At 38.1% G+C, this 19,224-nt stretch overlaps 1 protein-coding gene across 6 annotated transcripts in view; it reads left to right on the forward strand.

Moving 5' to 3' along the window:
- Utrn (utrophin) overlaps nucleotides 1-19,224 on the forward strand; it is a 524,212-nt gene that overhangs the window by 428,891 nt on the left and 76,097 nt on the right. For all 6 annotated transcript variants that reach the window (XM_060380271.1, XM_060380270.1, XM_060380269.1 and 3 more), the window contains 3 exons: nucleotides 977-1,055; nucleotides 4,204-4,264; nucleotides 18,963-19,024. In XM_060380271.1, the coding sequence (XP_060236254.1) occupies nucleotides 977-1,055; nucleotides 4,204-4,264; nucleotides 18,963-19,024 (202 nt within the window). The remainder of the gene's footprint in view (nucleotides 1-976; nucleotides 1,056-4,203; nucleotides 4,265-18,962; nucleotides 19,025-19,224) is intronic.

Below are 19,224 nucleotides of genomic sequence, written 5' to 3' on the forward strand. Positions count from 1 at the left end.
AGATACAAGTTTTATTTACAGGTAGCTGAAAATGAAATTGTCCATCCAAATGGAACAGATCACCAGCACTGCAGAGACAAATAAGAGGGGAAAGGAAATGGAAATGTCAGAAAGCTGTATGAAATTGTTTTTGGTTTGCATTTAGTTTCATAACTCTGTTTTTGGAATGTGGCACACTAACAATAGAATACATACTAACAAATATAGGAGGTGGTATTAAACTGGGGTACAATGGATATCCCTTGCAGTAGCATGAAGGGATGCCCAGGGATATTCTCTCTTACACACCATTTATCTATTTATCTGTCTGTCTGTCTATCTACCTACATTTGTACCTATCTACTTATCAATATTCCTATCTCTTTGTGTACCAATTTCTAATCCTCTTAATGGCCTGTCTCCCCATTTATCCATCTGTTTATCTCTTTTCTGTTAGAGTACTCTAAGCCTCATTTTCCACACACTCTCTATAGTGCTTTTACCATTTTCTTACAAAAGAGGGCACATCCTATGGCCACATCTTAACTTAAGTTGCCTTAGAAGAATGCTTCCTGGTGGGGGTTGGGGGTGGGGATGAAAAGGAACAGTTTTAAAGCTTTAAAGCATAGATATGGTCCCAGAGGGCCAAGGCATGAATATTCACGTTGTTCTGACTAGTTGTGTCCTCAGGCACGTCCTTGTTTCTCAGTGTCATCTCTAAAATGATAACCATACTAATATTTAGCTAATGTGGTTATTTAATAGATTTAAAGTTCATATAATTATTTTAGAGTAAACTCTGGCTTTATTTACCATAATTTAATGTCAGAAGTTCATTTTCATACTATTGTATTAATAAGAAAGGAAAAGGATTCTGCCCAAGTAGTAATGAGTCGACTGAGGAAGTGCATCACTTGATATGGGAATTGAATCAAGGATATTATGAAAGCCATTGTCTTGAAGTCAGTTGTTTCATCTGCCTTGTGCATGTGTGCAGGTTTCTGTGGATGATCGCCTTAAACAGCTCCAGGAAGCCCACAGAGACTTTGGGCCATCTTCTCAACACTTTCTGTCTAGTAAGTATGAATAAATTTTAGTGATTCACCTCCCCATTATGGGGGAGCACCCTTACCAGACCACAGAGGAGGACAGTGCAGCCAGTCCTGATGAGACCTGATAAGCTAGGGTCAGATGGAAGGGGAGGATGTCCTCCCCTATCAGTGGACTTGGAGAGGGGTATGGGAGGGGATGAAGGAGGGAGGGGGGATTGGGAGGGTTTGAGGGAAGGGGCTACAGCTGAGATACAAATGAATAAATTGTAATTAATAAAAATGAAATTAATTTAAAAAATTTTAGTGATCTTGTTAGTTGAATGATTTAGCAAATTCCTTCAGTATAATTCCTTCAGTTATTGCTATAACTATACTTTAAATAAATATGTTTAAAAGAAAATATTAATGAAATGTTACTTACTGCTTATGTAATACAGTATGAGAATTGGCAAATCTTCAAAGGAAAACAGAAATAAATTTGTCTTTAGATATGTTTCCTCATTTAAACATTGGTTATGATAACTAATATTGCTTATAACTAATCATTGCTTAGTCATGCAAAGATTATGGATTTTTCACAAAAAATTTATGCTGTAGGGTTTTTGAATTAGTTTTTCTCCATTCGCAAAAAAAAAATACTTAGTTTCTAAAAATCTGCATATGCATTTAAATTACTGACTATATAGATCTTGAAATGAGAATACTAGCCTAAAGGCACTTGTATGCGAGCCTTTCTTGTGGGCGAGTGTTGCATATTTAGTGTTTCACATAGGCATGTTGCATATAAGCACCTTTAAAAGCACATCCTCCATCTGGGATTTTTAATTTCATGTGCACTTCATGAAGACTTAAATAAATAATTTTGAGTCATGACTTATTTATCATTCACTGCTGACAATATTTGAGAATGTTGAACTTTGAAGCTCTCAGATTGAGTATAAATGTTAACTGCCTTTTTCTATACCTGAGGATTTTTGAAAATTAATTTCTTGGTCTTTGCAAACCTATTTCCTAAGATTGCCTAGAGAATTAAATGCCAAAGTCTTGTCAACTAATACAGCACCCAACCCACATCTTGGCACAAATGTTTCAGCACATATTGATGCCTTTTCTTTTATTTTATATGGCAAGTATATAGAAGGAAATGAGCTGATAATTTAATTAAATTTAAGATTTTAAGCTTGAGGCCAGTGATATTTATCAACCTTATTTTATCTGGAACCACAGAAGATACTGTCAAACTCCATGTCTCCTAAGTTAATTCCATTGGTGTTTTCTCTTAATTTTTATTTATTTATTTATTTGTTTGTTTGTTTATTTATTTGTCACTGTGACAAAACTGAAAACCCGAATACAAGGATCAAAGGTCAGACTTTACTTTCGTATTCTTGAGAAGTCTAATTTGTCATTTTCTGTACCCAACTTCTAACATTTACCTATCTTCAGTTCCTAAACTGAGCCTCTAGTTGTTTGTCTCTCAGTGGTGTATTACACTTTGTGGTGGGTAAGGATGGGTTTTAAAAAATGTTTAACATATGGGTGTCATTACTGGTGAAATAATAAGCTTTTAATATACGCATTAGATAGTATTGTAGATTTCTAAAGCCGATTGAATAAACTAAGGCCAAATTAAAGAGGCATTTATAAATAATTGAGATTTTATAGTTCAACTGATCATTTATCAGTTAATATTGAGGGAGCCCTAACTTTTAACGTGCCAACCTTTCCCATGGAAATCTAGCTCATGTTGCTTAAGTCACAGAGTTTTGTAGACTTGGCATGCACCTTGTGATGCTCAAGCATGTGGTCTTTTAGTGTTTAGCAGCTGATAGTCCAAGAAGCTTAGTTATTCAAATCAAAATAATTCTTAAATAAATAAAGAATTCTTATAATATTCTTATAATATTATAATAAATAATAATTCTTATCTCTTACTGCAGAGTGTCTTTGGCTTGATTGTAACCCTTGGACTTTATCCGTAGTTATTAAAGAACCCTGTTCCATGAGGTACATATTAAAGCCTGACCTCTTAGTGCCAACACTACAGTGTGTCTGGCTCTCATGGGAGATTTAGTGCACCCTAGTCTTCATTGCTGTGTCCGTTTGGGAACTTCTGTGGGCACAGTTAGAAAATAAGGAGGCGGTCTGCTGAACTAGTATTTGAACTTGTGGTTGTATCTGAACCACATCATCGGTTTAGTAGGTGTATTTCGGGAAGATATTTTTAACTCTGTGTATTTAGCTTCTTCTGTATCAAACTGAAGGTCATTGTGTGGATCTTGCTGCATTTTAAAAATAAAATATGGATTTGGAAGGCTTGGGAAAGTTTAGAATTTTATATATTTTTGAGATATCAATGTACCAAGAAATTAAGAAAAAAAATGGTGACAAATGCCTATATGAAGGTCTAGTGATAGTTGCAAAATTAATGTTTCAGTTTACCTGGTAGCTTGCTTAGCAAAATTCCTCTGGTTCTAAATTCATGTGTGCTTCTCTACTTAAATAAGTTTTTAAGTAATTTATTCACTATAACAGTAATGTATATTCAAGTAATCAATAAGCACAATTGTAAGAAATAGATACTTCCATTAAAAGGCATAGCATCTCAATCATAGTGATTTCTACTACAAACATGAAAAACTTTTTTAAGTATTGCAGATGAAAATAAGAGTCTTCTTAGAAGATCTACTTGGCTTTTAAAATATTCTGCCTATTTTTTGTGTTAAATTTTTTCTAAAAGCTTCTTATAATTAAATTTGCTTGAGTTCCATCTGTTTTTAATGAGTATGTTTTTAATATGCATATGAATATGATACAAAATGAAGAATATTATTAGTGATCTAGAAGTTCAGTCTTGAGAATGTCTTTAACTTCAATACACAATGTATAGGGAGTGTGGTTTTCAAATGGCACCAGATTCTATGTTGTAATGTTTATGAACAAGAACCAGGTTTTGTGTTTTCATCAACAGGTTCTGTGGAAGTTGAGTCTTAATTCTTTCCTCACATCAATCTTTAAAGCTATTCTCTTTGGCTTCGTGCGTTTCCTAATTATAGGAATCCAGCTTAGTGCCAGAGTGGGTCCCTCAAGATTTGCTATGAAAATGTGTTCAGTTGTTTTACATTAACGTGTGGAGTTTGCTGCTTCCAGTAACTTCCCTTTGTTTCCTCAGCTTCAGTCCAGCTGCCATGGCAAAGATCCATTTCGCATAATAAAGTGCCCTATTATATCAAGTAAGTTGATTTCAGTTCTCCTGTAGGTACCAAGAAAATAAAATTTTACCGAATAATTTAAACCCCTGTAACTTGTTGTATTTATTGTTGGTCTTTTGTTTGTATGTTTTAGTTGATTGTTTTCTTTTGCTTTGTTTTGTTTTTTGAGATGGAGTCTCACTATGTAGCCCTGGCTGGCCTGGAACTCATTATATAAACCAGGCTGGCTTTGGACTCAGGGAAATCCACCCAGCCTTTGCTTTCTAAGTGCTGGGGGTAAAGATGTGCACCAGCAAACCCAGCTCCCTGTACTTTTAAAAGCAGAATTTAATCCAGTTACCTAAAGGAAGCTATGAATAATTAATATTGGAAAGAAATTAGTTTCAAAATCAGAGGGTTGTCCTTCATTAGGTGTTTCTGGTCTTCGGGAAAAGTAATGGAGTTACTGTTTTATCATCATTATCCTCCTTTCCCCCTTGCTCCTCCTCTTAGTGTTCCTCATCATCATAAGGTTTTTCAGCCTAGTTTCTCTTTTCTGTTTATTCTTATGTAACAGTTTCTGACTCTTGTCTACTTTATACATCATCTTAGGATGGTGACCTTGGCTTACTCAGTATTTTGTTACAGAACAGAATGCGGAAGTGCTAATGTTATCCCTGGAAGTTAGTTAGTGAAGCAGTCCATTTACAGTGCAGCCTAGCAGTAAGCATTGTCATTGGCCCTATTACGTGTAAGGAGAAGTAGGTCATCATTCTGAAAGTACACGGACAGCTGTGGCTCACATTGGCTGTGTGGCCTTGGGCAGGTTGAATAAAGTTCTCTGTGCCAAGTTTTCTTTGTGTCATGTCTAAAACAAAATGTGGTCTCTTGAAACCTATGCTAATGATAATTGATCCATCTGATATTTCTTTTAGGAAAGCTTGTGAATGCAGAATTGTGGAATAGTATTTTTAATGTCCCTTTCCTTCTATCCTGAAATTAATTCTCATTTTAAAAACAAACTCGATTGTCATCATCTATAAAAGTTTGTTAAGCAATATGTATTATGTTGTCTTGAGAGAATATAACTCTTTTGTTCATGGGCAGCATTTGGTATAGTGAGGTGTGATGAATTCTAGAATGGGGCATCAACGCAGTTGATGGGTATTTAATTTCCATAGGCAGGAATGGAAAGGACACCGAGACTGGGTGAAATGACTTGTTTTTACTGAAAGCAGGTGTGGCCATCTAATTATAATTTAAAACATTTTTTGATATTGTACACTTTTATTTCAGTTAATAATAACTGTAGCAATAGTGTTCAATAATTTTAATTCGCTTGGGTAAATGTTGATTTGAACCAAGTAATGGTCCTTTAGTTTTAAGCCTCAGACAGAGTAAGCCCTTTCCTTAAAAATGTCCAAATCCCAACCCCTGGGACTTTGACCTCATTCTCGTTACATACAACGAGGCCAACAACACTTAGTAAGGGAATATGTTAGGTCACTCAGCCAGGTAGTCTCCAGGTTCTAGAGTACCGTAAACAGATTATTCTGATAGAGCCAGTGAAATCATGAGGGCCTTTGAAAGGGAGGAGAGCAGCTGAGGAGAGGCTGGACTTAGTGAGGGAACTGCAGATGCATCCTTGAAGATGGAAAAAGTGGACTCAATCCCTGGAATAGTGACAATCTCAGTGAGGAGGAGGGGGGTAGGAGAGTGGCATCCTTGTAGACCTCCCACAGAGGAACACAGTCTCGCTAGACTCAATGCTAGTCTTTGGAAGCTTTTGTGAGGCAGCATTAGAAAATGAGTATATATACAGTCCCAAGTTTAGAATTCCGTAAAGATTGATTAGAATTAAATAATGTATTGGTTTGACCGGGAGCCCTCTGTAATCAGATTTTGTTAAAGTGTGTGATCTATTAAAGCAGTGTTTGCTTTCACTAGATAAAGACACTTGGGAGTCTCTTACTCAGTGAGGCTCACACACTGATTTTTCTGGGATTGTTTTGTTTTTGCCAGGGCAGACTGCTAAAGCTCATCATTAATTTATATACTTCCATTAGCTAAAGAATTTGTTTTTCCACATCAGTAATAGATGACCAAGGACCAAGCAGTGATTAGGATCCTCTAACACCTAGATTTTATGTTGGGATGTGTTATTGCTCAGAATGTCTTTTGTTTGTTTGTTTGTATGTATGTTTCAACAAAGGGTTTCTCTGTATAACAGGGCCCTGACTGTCCTGAACTTGCTTTGTAGACCAGGCTGGCCTTGTACTCACAGAGATCCATCTACCCTTGTCCCCCTCTGCTGGGATTTAAAGGTGTGTGCCACCATGCCTGGCCAGACTGTTAATTCTTATGGAGAAAAAAGTACATGAGAGAAAAATTAGTTTATCTGATATCTTATTGCTTGGTCATAACACTGGAAAAACAACACAAAATGCAGTGATGGCAATGCTTTAACAATGATGCTTAAAGGTGAAGCTTCTATGTCTTCTATAGCTTAGTAAATATCATATTTTCTTTTTCTTTCTTTTTTAAGTAATTGTTATTTGACAGCCTCATACATGCATAATACATTCTGGCCATATTCATCTCCTTACTCCCTCTCATCCTTTTTCTACCTCCATCAATCCTCTTTTCCTACCAGGTCCTCATCTTACTTTTATGTCTTTTTGTTTAGTTTTGCTTGTACTTTGTGACTCAGGTCTTCCTGGGTGAGCATGGGTCTATCACTATTAACTGGGGAAGGGTTATTCTCTTAAAAACATGGATTCAGTGTCAAATGTCTTTTAAAGTAGTCACAATTTACAGCAAATTCTCCTTTTTTTATAAAGCTCATTTAACTGGCATTTTTTCATTATTTACTCTGTTATGCAACTTTCAAGTTTATTTCCCCATAGAAAAAGGAACATTAAACTTGGAAGGTACAGTTAGAGAGCCAGTATTTCATATGGAAAATTGTTATGAAAACAAAATTTAGTCCTTGGACAAATTCATCAGCAAGTAAATGAAAAATGAAAAGATTTAATTTGTACTTCCCTTTGCATGCCTATACAAATAAGTAAGAAAAAAAGTCAAAACCCTATTTAGCATTATTGTCACACTATTAGAAATTTCCTGGGGCAAATTGAGTGAATTAATTTAGCCAACAGAAAATACTATTCAAGTAGAAATTTTAATTTTACATCTTGATACATGTAATGCTAGGGTGCAGCATGAAGATTTAAAAGGAGAGGTCAACTTATTTATGACTTATATCTTAATAGTATAGGTTCATTAAAATATATATGATGCACACCAAGATGGTTATGTATTAACATTTTGATGCGCACTGCAGTAAGTGACATGTTTTTGAAGAATGACAGGATATAGATCTGAAATGTAAGAACATGTCTACGTGGCATGAATCCTTGTTGGCACCTGTGTTAGTCAGGTTCCTGTTGCAGTAATGAATGCTAAAGATAAGATAAAAAGGCTCAGAAAGAAAACTGAGTAAATCAAAATGCAGAGTTTTGAGCCCAGTCCCCATAGATACATCTACAAACACTCCCTCAACAAAGGCTCGAAGAACATTGCCGAAGAGGTGGTGGAAGTACTGCAAGATCCAGGGGGTCAGAGACTTTGCTGTGATGTTGTGTCTCCTAGTAACAACAGAAGACACACCTGTAAAGTCTGCCCAAACATGAGCTGAACAAGGTGACACCAATGGACGTGATGGGGAAAATGTACAAGGCCTCAACCATATGCAAAGGTCTCTCAGGAACGGAAGAGAGCTGGAAGCAGGAGAGGTAGCCCTCCAGCAAAGAGAATACCAACCGAGTGTTCAGTGCTAAATGTCAGCCCTGAAAACATATGTGCAAGTAACATTATATAGATTCAGCAGCTTATATTTAGGAGTGTGTGTGTGTGTGTGTGTGTGTATTATGTAAGGTGCATGCAAAGCAAATAGTGAAAAAGAAGCCATGAATTTGAAGGAGAGTAGGGAAGGATATATGGGAGAGCTTGGAGGGAGAAAAGGGGATAGAGTAATGTAATTACATTATAGTCTCATAAATGAAAAGAAAATAGATACAGATACATGTCTTAGTTAAGATTTTTATTGCTATGAAGAAACACCATGATGCAGCAACTCTTATAAGGAAAACATTTTATTAGGGCTGACTTATAGGTCAGAGGTTACTCCATTATTGCCATGGTGAGGAGCATGGTTGGAGGCAGGCAGATACGGTGCTGGAGAGGTAGCTGAGAGTTCTCCATATGGATTGACAGGCAGCAGGAAGAGCTAGTGAGGCACCGGGCCTTGTTTGAGCTTCTGAAAACTCAAAGAGACACACTTCCTTCAGCAAGGCCACATCTTCTAGTAGTGTCACTCCCTATGAGCCATAGGGGCCACTTTCATTCAAATTATCATAACACATAAAACAAAAAGAAAAAAAACTAAAAATACTAGAAGAAAAAAGAAAAACAAGCTATTTTGAGTTTACAGTCTGGATGTTCCAAGGTGTGGTTGGTTGTCCTTGTTTTTTGTTGTTGTTTCTTATTTATTTACTTATTTATTTATTGCCTGCTGCTTCCTAAGCATATCCTATGCTATTTCCTAAGCATATCATAGGAAAGCCTGTAAAAGAGAAAACCCCTCAGTCCCTCATCTCCGAGGAGGGAAGTCGAGGAAGGAAAAGGACGAAGCTTCAAAGGCACACTCCCAAATACTTAATGCTGTCCCACTAGGCCCCACCTCTCAGAGGTTGCACAACTTCCCAGTAATGCAGCTTCAGGGAACAATCCTTGAACACAGAGTCAGGGGAAGTAGTTAAGAGCTAGGCTGTAGCAATCTCTTCTCTTTACACGTATCTTTAAGCTCTGTTTGCCAGAAAGGGAGACTTTCCAAACGAAATCTGTTTATTTTTTCTTAGATGGTCGGTCTACTGGCAGCTCACCGTACTTTGAGTTTAGAAAGTTTGATCTTGGCTCCTATCCCTTTTACAATATATATATATATATATATATATATATAAAACACAAAATAAAAATCTATTATGAACTTTAGTTCTCTCCATTGTAAATTTTTAGATCCACATTATGTGTTTCGTGCTTGTTTCCCAAGCTAAAATTTAACTTTCAGGAGTTTGGGAAGTAAAGCAATGATGACTAAGGCTTTTGGCTAAATTTTCCTAATACACCACATGCATCCCAAAAAAGCCTACTGATTTGTAAAGAAAGCAACTGCTTTTTATATAATAATACATAGTTGTCCTAGCTAATAAGAACACTAACTGAAATAAATTGGATTTAAAACAGTTCCACTACATTTTTATACATTTGTCTTTGGGTGTGAATGTGGTGTGGCGCATGTACAATGGTATGAAAGTAGAGGTAAGAGCACAACCCACTCTGGACGTCTACGGAAAGAAAGTCCCTTCTGTGTTTAGTCATGGGTTAAGGTGATTTTCTATAATGGCAAAAAATAAAGGTATAAATTAAATTTTGGGGGGTGAGTTTTCTTTACATCATTCCTATAGTTTATCTATATATTCTGTGAACATTTGTCCTGGATAAACTACAATAGTATAAAGGAGAGGACGAAAGCAAATTTCTTTTGCATTTGTGGGCCTAGCCTAGGGAGCATCACAGCACTGCTTTTCCCTGTGGAAGGCAGAGGAGAGGGGCTGTAATGGGAAACCCTGAAATCCAGGCAAACGTGAAAGCGAGAACTCATGAAGGCGCTTCTCTGCCAACTGCAGCTAACTCTCCAGAGGCAGTTTACTTCTAAGGATTCCAGAAGTTTATAGCCAGAACCAAACAAACCCACAACAAATGTATAACACACAGCAAGATAAGGATGTGTCTCTCTGGAAATCTCTTGACAACAGTTTTTCTCTCTTTCTTTCTTTGCCGTTGTCCAGAGAATGGATTATATCTCTGGGCCCCAAATTTGTAATGGAGGCCCTTGGGACAGTGGGTCTCTTTCAAGAGGTAGAGCTTGTCGGTTTTGCTTTAAATGATAAAGAAATAAATGAAATTGTAGCACAAGAAAGTGTGAAAGCCTATTTTACTAAGAAATGGGTCCGCAACTCAATATTGGAAAATAAATATTTTAGGGCCAACTCCACTGATGGGAGGAAAGAAAATTGCTTTATGAAAGAATGTAAGCACCTTGGGGCTACTACATTTCTCTTGTATTTGGAGGCAACTTCAGACAAATAAGCACACTTTGGCTAACTTAAGAGACTAAACAGCGGCTGCCAGCCATGCACAGTTGGCTACCAAGACACAGTCACTGGAAGCAGCTCTCATAGTCACCACTGTGAACTGAGATCATGTAGATGGTGCTGATAGTGTCTTTGAAAACACTTTCCCAGCACTCAAATGTACATTTCTGGGGCCAAGCCATAAAACTCTGGCTTGGACACTTCTAGACTCCTTAGCACCATTGCATTGTAATAGCTCCATTATCGTCAGTTTAAAGTTTCATTTTTTTTTTAATTGTTGGAGACAAAGAATGATTTAATGGTTAATTAAGAGCATATGTTGTGCTTGCCAAGGACCTAAGTTTGGTTCCCAATACCCACACTTGATTTGGTTACTCACAACTTTCTATAACTCCCGCTACAGAGAAATCCTCCAGCCTCTGGGAGCAGCTGCACACATGTGCATATCCCCCATCCTTGCACACACATAATTTTAAAAATAAATAAAAATTTAAGTTGCATATTTATTTATTTGTTTACTGTGTCTATGTGAGGGAAGGGACTGCCACAGTAAGAAGTGGAGGTAACAACCTTGATAAAACTGTTTCCCTCCTCCACTGTGTGGGTCCCAAGGAGCACACTTAGGTTGGCAGGCTTGATGGCAAATCCTTTTACTTACTGAGCCCTAAAGTTTGGTTTTTAGGATCAAGACCATAGTTGGTTTGTAAGTGTCTGCCATGTGACACAGAAAGAATTGCTGTGGAGCCTTCTACAAAAGAAGTGTGTGTGTGTCCTTCATTTTATGAAGATTAAATGGTTAAAGTTATTATTAAATGAAGCAAAACTGCAGAAGTAATAGTGATTAAAATTGTAAAATAAATAGAATAACTTCTGTCTGGCTGTAAAGTAAAATAATAAAGGGATTTCGCATGGCCATCTAGAACCAATTAGAGATAATTATTAATCTGCTTTAAAAATAAATGAACAGGTGAAGTGGTGATTTTTTTGTGTGCGTGAAACTGATAGATGTTCATTCACCTTTCAAAAGGAAACCACAAAGGATACGATGATAAATTCCTTTAGTGATGTCTTGCTCCTGCCCTAAGTCAGAGCCATGCCATGTTCCCAGAGACAAGGCTACGGAATGGTGGGAATATTAACAGGTGGCTCAGGTCCCCTTATTTGAGGATGAAAGGGGTGGAGCTGTGATAAGGTGGCTGCTAGGGTTCCTTATCAGTTCTGGGGTCCCTGAGTTTACTGATTGTGTGCATGTTCATCCTTCTAATCGGTCTTTAGCACACTGCAGCACACTTACCATCTGTCCCTCCTTACACCCAGTCCATCCACTCTGAAAAACTAATTCTGCTATTTAACTTAAAGCCAAGTCCCAGCAACCCTTCTTTCATAGTTCTGTACCAACTCTTCTCTCATCCCTGCTCACACTATTGACTTTCTGAATTTGGGGGTATAATGTATCTGTTTCTTACAGCCCTCTACCAGCTGTGCCTTTGGACTCACTCCTGAATCTCATATTGTTTTGATTTCACTTTACAGTTGAATTCAGATGAGTTCCTTACTGTTTATATTTTGTATTTCCTTCCTTGTGTCCTCACTACCATGAGGAGCCACTACATTTTTAAAGGAAGTTTCTGACCCTTCATAGAATGTCTTATTTGGATCATGAACAAATTATCTGTTTTGGATGTCAAGCCTCCTCCTTCACCCCATCAGTTTCTAACTCTACCCCCCAAAATACAACCTCGAATTTCCTGCCTTTAAAAGTCCAAAAGTGAAATTGCTTGGGAAGAAGTACGGAAGTTACCTGAGGGTGAAGTTCCTCCTCACACTCATGTGCAGTCACACACAGCCCTAGACCCCTCAAGCATCTGCAATCCTGTTCACAGAGTGAGGACTCAAGATAGAGTTTTTACTCCTCTGCTACTGGATTTTCTTCTTAGAGGCCACACTCAAGGAAACCAAAGATTGAGATACGATGATGGCAAAGAGCACCTCGTAGGTCTTTGAGAGAGTGTTACTCAGATGACTCCTGTCACTCTGAACTAACAGCATTTGTTTCGCTTTAAGTTTAGACAGCTGTGTAAAACTGATTGCTTGGGCTCTCTTGCTGGATTCCTAGATTCAACTTTCATAAGTATATGTAAAGCAGTTGTTACAGTAATACCAGGGCTTATGTTTTACCTTAATCAGCTTTATTATCTTTTTTCTTATCATTTCTTCTTTTCTAATGTACTACATATAAAGTCCTTAGGAAACTTCTTATCTGCAGAGATAGGACTTTTGACTGGGAACTTTGGGACTTGTTGAAATTTTAATAAGATCATTATGGATGGAGGAGAAAAGTTAAAAGCCAAAGGCAAATGGATTGAATAGATAGTGTGACAGCAGAAGTGTAATGATTGCATAATAGATAGTACATTTTCTTTGTAGAAAAGTAGGAAAAGGGGTGAGAGCTAGCAGAAAATGTAAACATAAGGTTAGCAGGGTTTATTTATTTATTTGGGGGGGCTATACAATTTGTTTTTTGAGGAGACTAGTTTGACTGTGAAAAGGAATGCTAATATCAGTGATTTTCAGTTGAGAGAGGAAAAGGAGGCAGGCAGAAGAGGAAATCTTGTGGATTTGGGAGTACGGAGATAGAATCTAGCAATTTTTAATTTTTCAGTGAATGCAAGACAACGGCAAGATAATATTGGGGAAGAAAACCCCATTTTGGATAGGAAAGGAGAGGGAAGTAGGAAGGGGGCCATTGTCTTGGAGTTTAGGGACACTAATACACTTCTCAGCAGCCAGGCATTTGAAGCTGGGAATCAAATATTTAAAGTAGAAGCAGTGTGTCTGTAGAGTGATTTTTCTCCTCGGTATTCCGCCACAGCTGCTTTGGTTCAGAAAAGGCAAAGTAATTGAGCAGATCCAAGATTTGCCAGGGGTGAGAGGGAAGGCAGGGTGATAAAAGTTGTTTGTAGTGATTATAATGATGGACCGCAGGCTCAAATCTGGATGGATTCATCAAGAAATATTTTTAAAACCTTAATTCTGCAAATCAACTTCCAAAGCAAGAGCTCAGTCTTAGATCAGACCATCTGTGTTCTGATCTCCGTTCTGTTCCTGGCCTGAGGCCCTCAGCAAGTTATCTAAGTGCCTTCCGCTGTCCCCTCCCTCATCTAAAAAACTGCGATAATGCTCACCTAAGTCACAAATCACATCATAATTTGAATCAAGCTTTTCACACGTAGAAAAGTCCAGTTTGCTCACTGGCCTATTATCCTATTCCTTAATTGACTGATATTACTCTTCCCAACCCAGCCTTTTATCTTTCACTTTGCCCAGCAAGAAGAAATCTTTCTTTCTCTGTGATTATCCTGGCACTAGCAGCACCATGCAGTTGCTTCTCTTCCATTTGTAATGGATCAGTCTCCTTTAGTTTGTCTAGTGTGCCTTTAATTTATAATTAGGAGAAAACAGTAAACCACAATGCTGAGGAATTCTGTTCAGGTGTGAAACTGGATACATAGTAACAGGTGGGTAGATGTAGCTACCTGCCAGCCTTTGGATAACCGAATACCTTCCAATCAGTTCACGTTTTCCAGAGGGAGGGGTAGTGTGAAGCTGCTTCACTAAGGACAAAGGGCCTTAAAAATTATCTTCCCACAGTACTGATTGGTCCAGAAATCCATGTCTTTCCTATTTCTCTAGCTAACAAATCAACAAAGATGGAGTATGGACTTGGTTGCTTCCTGGCCTCTTTGCAGTGTTAGGATACAGCATTTTTGTGTTTCATTTGTTCATATACTTTGTTGCATGCTTTGCATTTTACTTTCTTATGGCATGTGAAATTACATATTATCTGACAGAGGCTTCTCTGAACATATATCTGCTTCTCCTGAACATATAGAATATGTAAGCCATGAAGCTGTCACAACTGGAACACTTCAAGGTAAATACATCACTTACGATAATTACAAGCAAAGCACTAGTTTGCAGCCTCAAGAAGGACTATCCCAGATGTTGAAGGACAGTTTTCAAAACAAGCAAAATCTTGACTTGTAGGTAAACAGAAAGAACAAGTATTAAGTAATTTTACTCCTCTTACCTTTAGCATTTGTTCTTGTATGCCTCTCCCTATGTATATATTTATTTATACATTTATTTATATTTATGTATATATATGTATGTATGTATAAACTTTATATATGTAAAACTGGAATGAAATGATCAATAGATGGTAGCAGTATTTGGCTGTATGTCAGTATTTGGACAACATGCCTGTCTGATTATTTCATTTAATTAATTGATATGAAAGTCAGAAAGAAGTTGTAACTGGCCACAGGAGATTGTGAGCCACATCTCTGCAGAGTAGGGCAAGGGACATGAAGATGTCTTTACTCAGAGAAGCAAAGTTGAAAAAGTAATTGGAGTCTGCGGGACAATAACCAATTACATATCAGGGGATATGATTTGCATGTCTGTGGCTGGCCATCTTGGTGAGAGGTCACTGCTCTCACTATGTTGCTTCATGAGGTTTTTGAACCTAAATATTCACTTGGATCTTTAAGTTTTCATCTTATTCTGGGATAGCTTCCTGGACCAGTTATATTTTTGAAGTAGGATTTTGGTAACAATGTTTCAGTGTGGCAGGACAGTTTCTCAGGCTGCTGTTTAGCTTTCCTTCCCCACCTGCCTTGAGATTGCTGGAAAGAGATGAAGAAAAGCTGCTGTTATTTTGAGGGAAGACATTACTTTGGTTCTGTTTTGGTTCTCTCTCTGGGTGAGCTGGAAGCATTTTGGCAAGCATTGCCTGACAGGCAGCCTGCAGCTGTTCAAACACTCACAGCCTTTAGGTTTAGTGTGGATTTTGTTCTGACCTCTTTCTCCACTTACAAAGAAAGAAAGAAAGAAAAACCACGTCTAGTCTCTCTCTGTGCTTTTTTTTAACTGTTGTTTTGTAAACCACAGCTTTACTTTTGTAACCAGAGGCTGTGTTTACTCTCAGCCTTTGCAGTTCTGCCTAATGAATCAACTGGTATAGAATTCACAAAGGAGACTCCCTGCCCCTCCCTCCATCTGTTTGCCAAATGTGTGTGCTCCCTCAGCTCCCAGGACAAGGTGCCTTCAGCATGAAGCCATTAGAAGCATGCTTTGCAATTCTCAACTGTTTGCCTGACTGGCCAGTGGCATTTCGTCCTGTGGCAACATAGGGTTGACCAAGGGGAAGGTGCACATCTGTAGTTCTAGAGAATGCCTGCATAATACTTAAGCGTGAAATCCCACTCTGCAATGCTAAGAGCTTTAGTGGGCTTTTGTTTGTCTTGGTACCTTTCTTTGAGATAGGTATCTTTGGGCAGTGGTATTGTTGTGAGGACTGAAATTGCTTTAAAAAAAAAGTATAAATTGAGTTTTGAGCATCTAAGATTAGGAGCTCATGGTAGCACAATGGAATTATACTACATTTCACTAAACTGTTCATTAATTTTCACTGGTGGCTGAGAAATGTTTTTCTGCCAACCTTATGATCATGCTATGAACAGTCATTACTTTTAGGCCAGACAATTTATACTTGCCCATGATCTTTAATGCAATATGGGTAGTTAGAGGATAGAATTATTCATTCTTTTCGTGTTCGGGTCAAGTGGAAATACTTTTCTCCTTTGCGTTTTAATTAAGCATAAGAGTAGAAGAGCCAACGCAGCTTTCCAGCGAGTTCTAAAGCATCTTCCCATCATAGAATTATTCTGAGATCCTTAGGATATCTTTCCTACTCAATTTCAAACATAAACTTTATTTATTTATTGAAACCCATTATTAATTATGGGGTTTTATTACTCAAGTATACATAACAATGATTTTGTTCTTTGCCCAGGAATGCAACCTACATTTTGATGTATTATATAATCTACATATATATATATATATCGATTATAAAAGCAATGATTTCTCCTAAATTTGTTATAGCAATATTGTAATATCATCTCTTATGTGCTGTGCTTTTTCACACAGCTTACTAAACAGTTTCTTAAGAACTAAGGGTCATCTCAGAAGTCTTTTGAGAACTATTAGATGTTATTGCTCTGTTATGCCCTAGATAAGAGAGTGTGAACTATTTTTAAATATAAGGCTGTTAACCCATCAAGGTTATGAGCATTTTAACTCATACTCACATGTGTATGCATGCACAATCACTCAAACACACACACATACATGTACACCAAATTTAAGCCCTATTATTATTTAACTATCATCTTATTCCTTTATTAGATTTCCAATATATGAATTATAGCAATAAAATAAAGATGTGTTTTCCAAGTAAAGAATAAAGATCATATATAAAATTATTCACTTCTTATAAAAATTGCAGTATTTGTTATTGAATAAAGGTAGGAAGATTGAGGCTGATATGACCAGAGGAAAGCACCTACCCAAGGAGAGGCTAGGGACCTGGATGTCCGGGGAGGGTAGAGCTAGCAGCCATGAGCCAGGGAGAGATAGAACCGGGGTTACCAAGCGGGGCAAGGAGAGAACATGATATTCAGATTTAGAGTCTTCATTTCTCTGGTCTTTAGAAATTTGATTAGCATCTTAGCCAGAGTCCTTCTTCTTGGTCAGCTTCCTTAGGTATACAGATTCTAGTATGTTTATCCTATATTATATGTCTAATATCAACTTATGAGTGAGTATATACCCTATGTGTCTTTCTGCTTCTGGGATACCTCACTCAAGATGATCTTTTCTAGATCCCACCATTTACCTGCAAACTTAACGATTTCCTTGTTTTTTTATTGCTGAGTAATAGTCCATTGTGAAGATGTACCGCAATTTCTATATGCATTCCTTAGCTGAGGGACATCTGGGCTATTTCCAGCTTCTGACTATTACTAATAAAGCTGCTACGAACATGGTTGAGCAAATGTCCTTGCTGTATACTTGAGTGTCTTTTGGATATATGCCTATGAGTGGTATAGCTGGATCTTGAGGATTTGTCTGAGAAAGCGACAGATTGTTTTCCAAAGTGGTTGTACAAGTTTATATTCCCACCAGAATCTGTACACGTAAGGAAGCTGATCAAGAAGGACGACTCTGGCTAAGATGCTCAATCCCTATTCAGAAAAGCAAAGAGGATGGACATCAGAGGGAGAAAACAGGGAACAGGACAGGAGCCTTCCACAGAGGGCCTCTGAAGGGCTCTACCCTGCAGGGTATCAATGCAGATGCTGAGACTCATGGCCAAACTTTGGGCGGAATGCAGGGAATCTTATGAAAGAAGTAGGAGATAGTAGGACCTGGAGAGGACAGGAGCTCCAGAAGGAGAGTAACAGATCCAAAAAGTCTGGGCACAGGGTTCTTTTCTGAAACTGATACTCCAGCCAAGGACCACTCATGGAGAGGGCCTGGAACCCCTGCACAGATAGCACATGGCAGTTCAGTGTCCCAAGTGGGTTCCATAGTAATGGGAACAAGGTTTGTCTCTGACAAGAACTGATTGGCCTCCGATTTAATCACCTCCTCCTGAGGGGGAGTGGCCTTACTAGGCCACAGAGGAAGACAATGCATCCACTCCTGATGAGACCTGATAGACTAGGATCAGAGGGAAGGGGAGGAGGACCTCCCTTATCAGTGGACTGGAAGAGGGGCACAGGTGGGGAAGAGGGAAGGAGAATGGGATTGGGAGGGGAGGAGAGAGGGAGGTCCATGGGGGATACAAAGTGAATAAACTGTAATTTATAAAATTTTTGATTAGGACTTTTAAAGGGTGGCACCTCTTCATAGTACAGTAACTCCTCTCTGCTGTCAAAGCATTTGCTCAGAATGAAAATTGCTTTCTGCCTCGCAGGAGACAGATTATTCTGGAACCGACATTGATTTGGCCACACCCAGCTCAGGGCCTAGCAATCATTCCTCAAGTCTGAGTTTTGGTTTGTAGTTGTAATTCTTCAGAATGAGAAAGCAGAACTTTACCTATTTTTTCGTAATACAGTTGCACAAATAAAATTGGTTATTCAAAGTGTTTTTTTGTATGTATATGTGGTATGCATGTTTATTCCCATGTATGTGGGAACAGAAATGAGAGAGAGTGTGAGTGTATGTTTGTGTGTGTGCATATGTATCTGTGTACATGTGTGGAGGTCAAAGGTTCCTTATTCTTCTACGCCTTATATATTGAGGCAGGCTTTCTCACTTGAACCCAGAGCTAGATCAAAGTCTAGCTTGCCAGTTTGTTTCAGATATCTCCTGCCCCTACCACTGTGATGGGGTTATAGTTGAGCTTCCAAACCTACCCAGAACTCATCGGATACTTGGGGTCTGAATTTTCATCCTTCTACTTGCATGGCTATCACTTTACCCACTAAGCCATCTCCCTAGTCCTTATTATTCATACCGTGAGTACTTACAATCGAGCATTGGTTTTCTGAGTGACCCATAATAGAAACAATTTTTTAATAACTTTAAAATCTATTGGGATTTTAGGAGACTATAGCTTGTATTGTGTTTTGTTGTATGTGTTTATGTTTAAATTGTTGTTTTCTCTCCAGCCATCAAACACAGACAACCTGTTGGGATCATCCTAAAATGACTGAACTCTTTCAATCCCTTGGTGAGTGCTGCCCTATTGATTCATTGAGTGATGAGTGGGCCTGCAGAGCCAAGTACTGTATAGTTATAAAAAGACAGCTAGTACTTGCCTGCCCTTCATGTGTGGAAGAAAGAATCATGCTGTGGCACGACAGGACAGTGCCATGAACTGATGTGATAAGAGTCCTGGACTTTAAACACAGCTGAACTCCCACAGGCAGC

The sequence above is a fragment of the Meriones unguiculatus genome, chromosome 3, assembly GCF_030254825.1.
Source record: "Meriones unguiculatus strain TT.TT164.6M chromosome 3, Bangor_MerUng_6.1, whole genome shotgun sequence".
NCBI lineage: Eukaryota > Metazoa > Chordata > Mammalia > Rodentia > Muridae > Meriones > Meriones unguiculatus.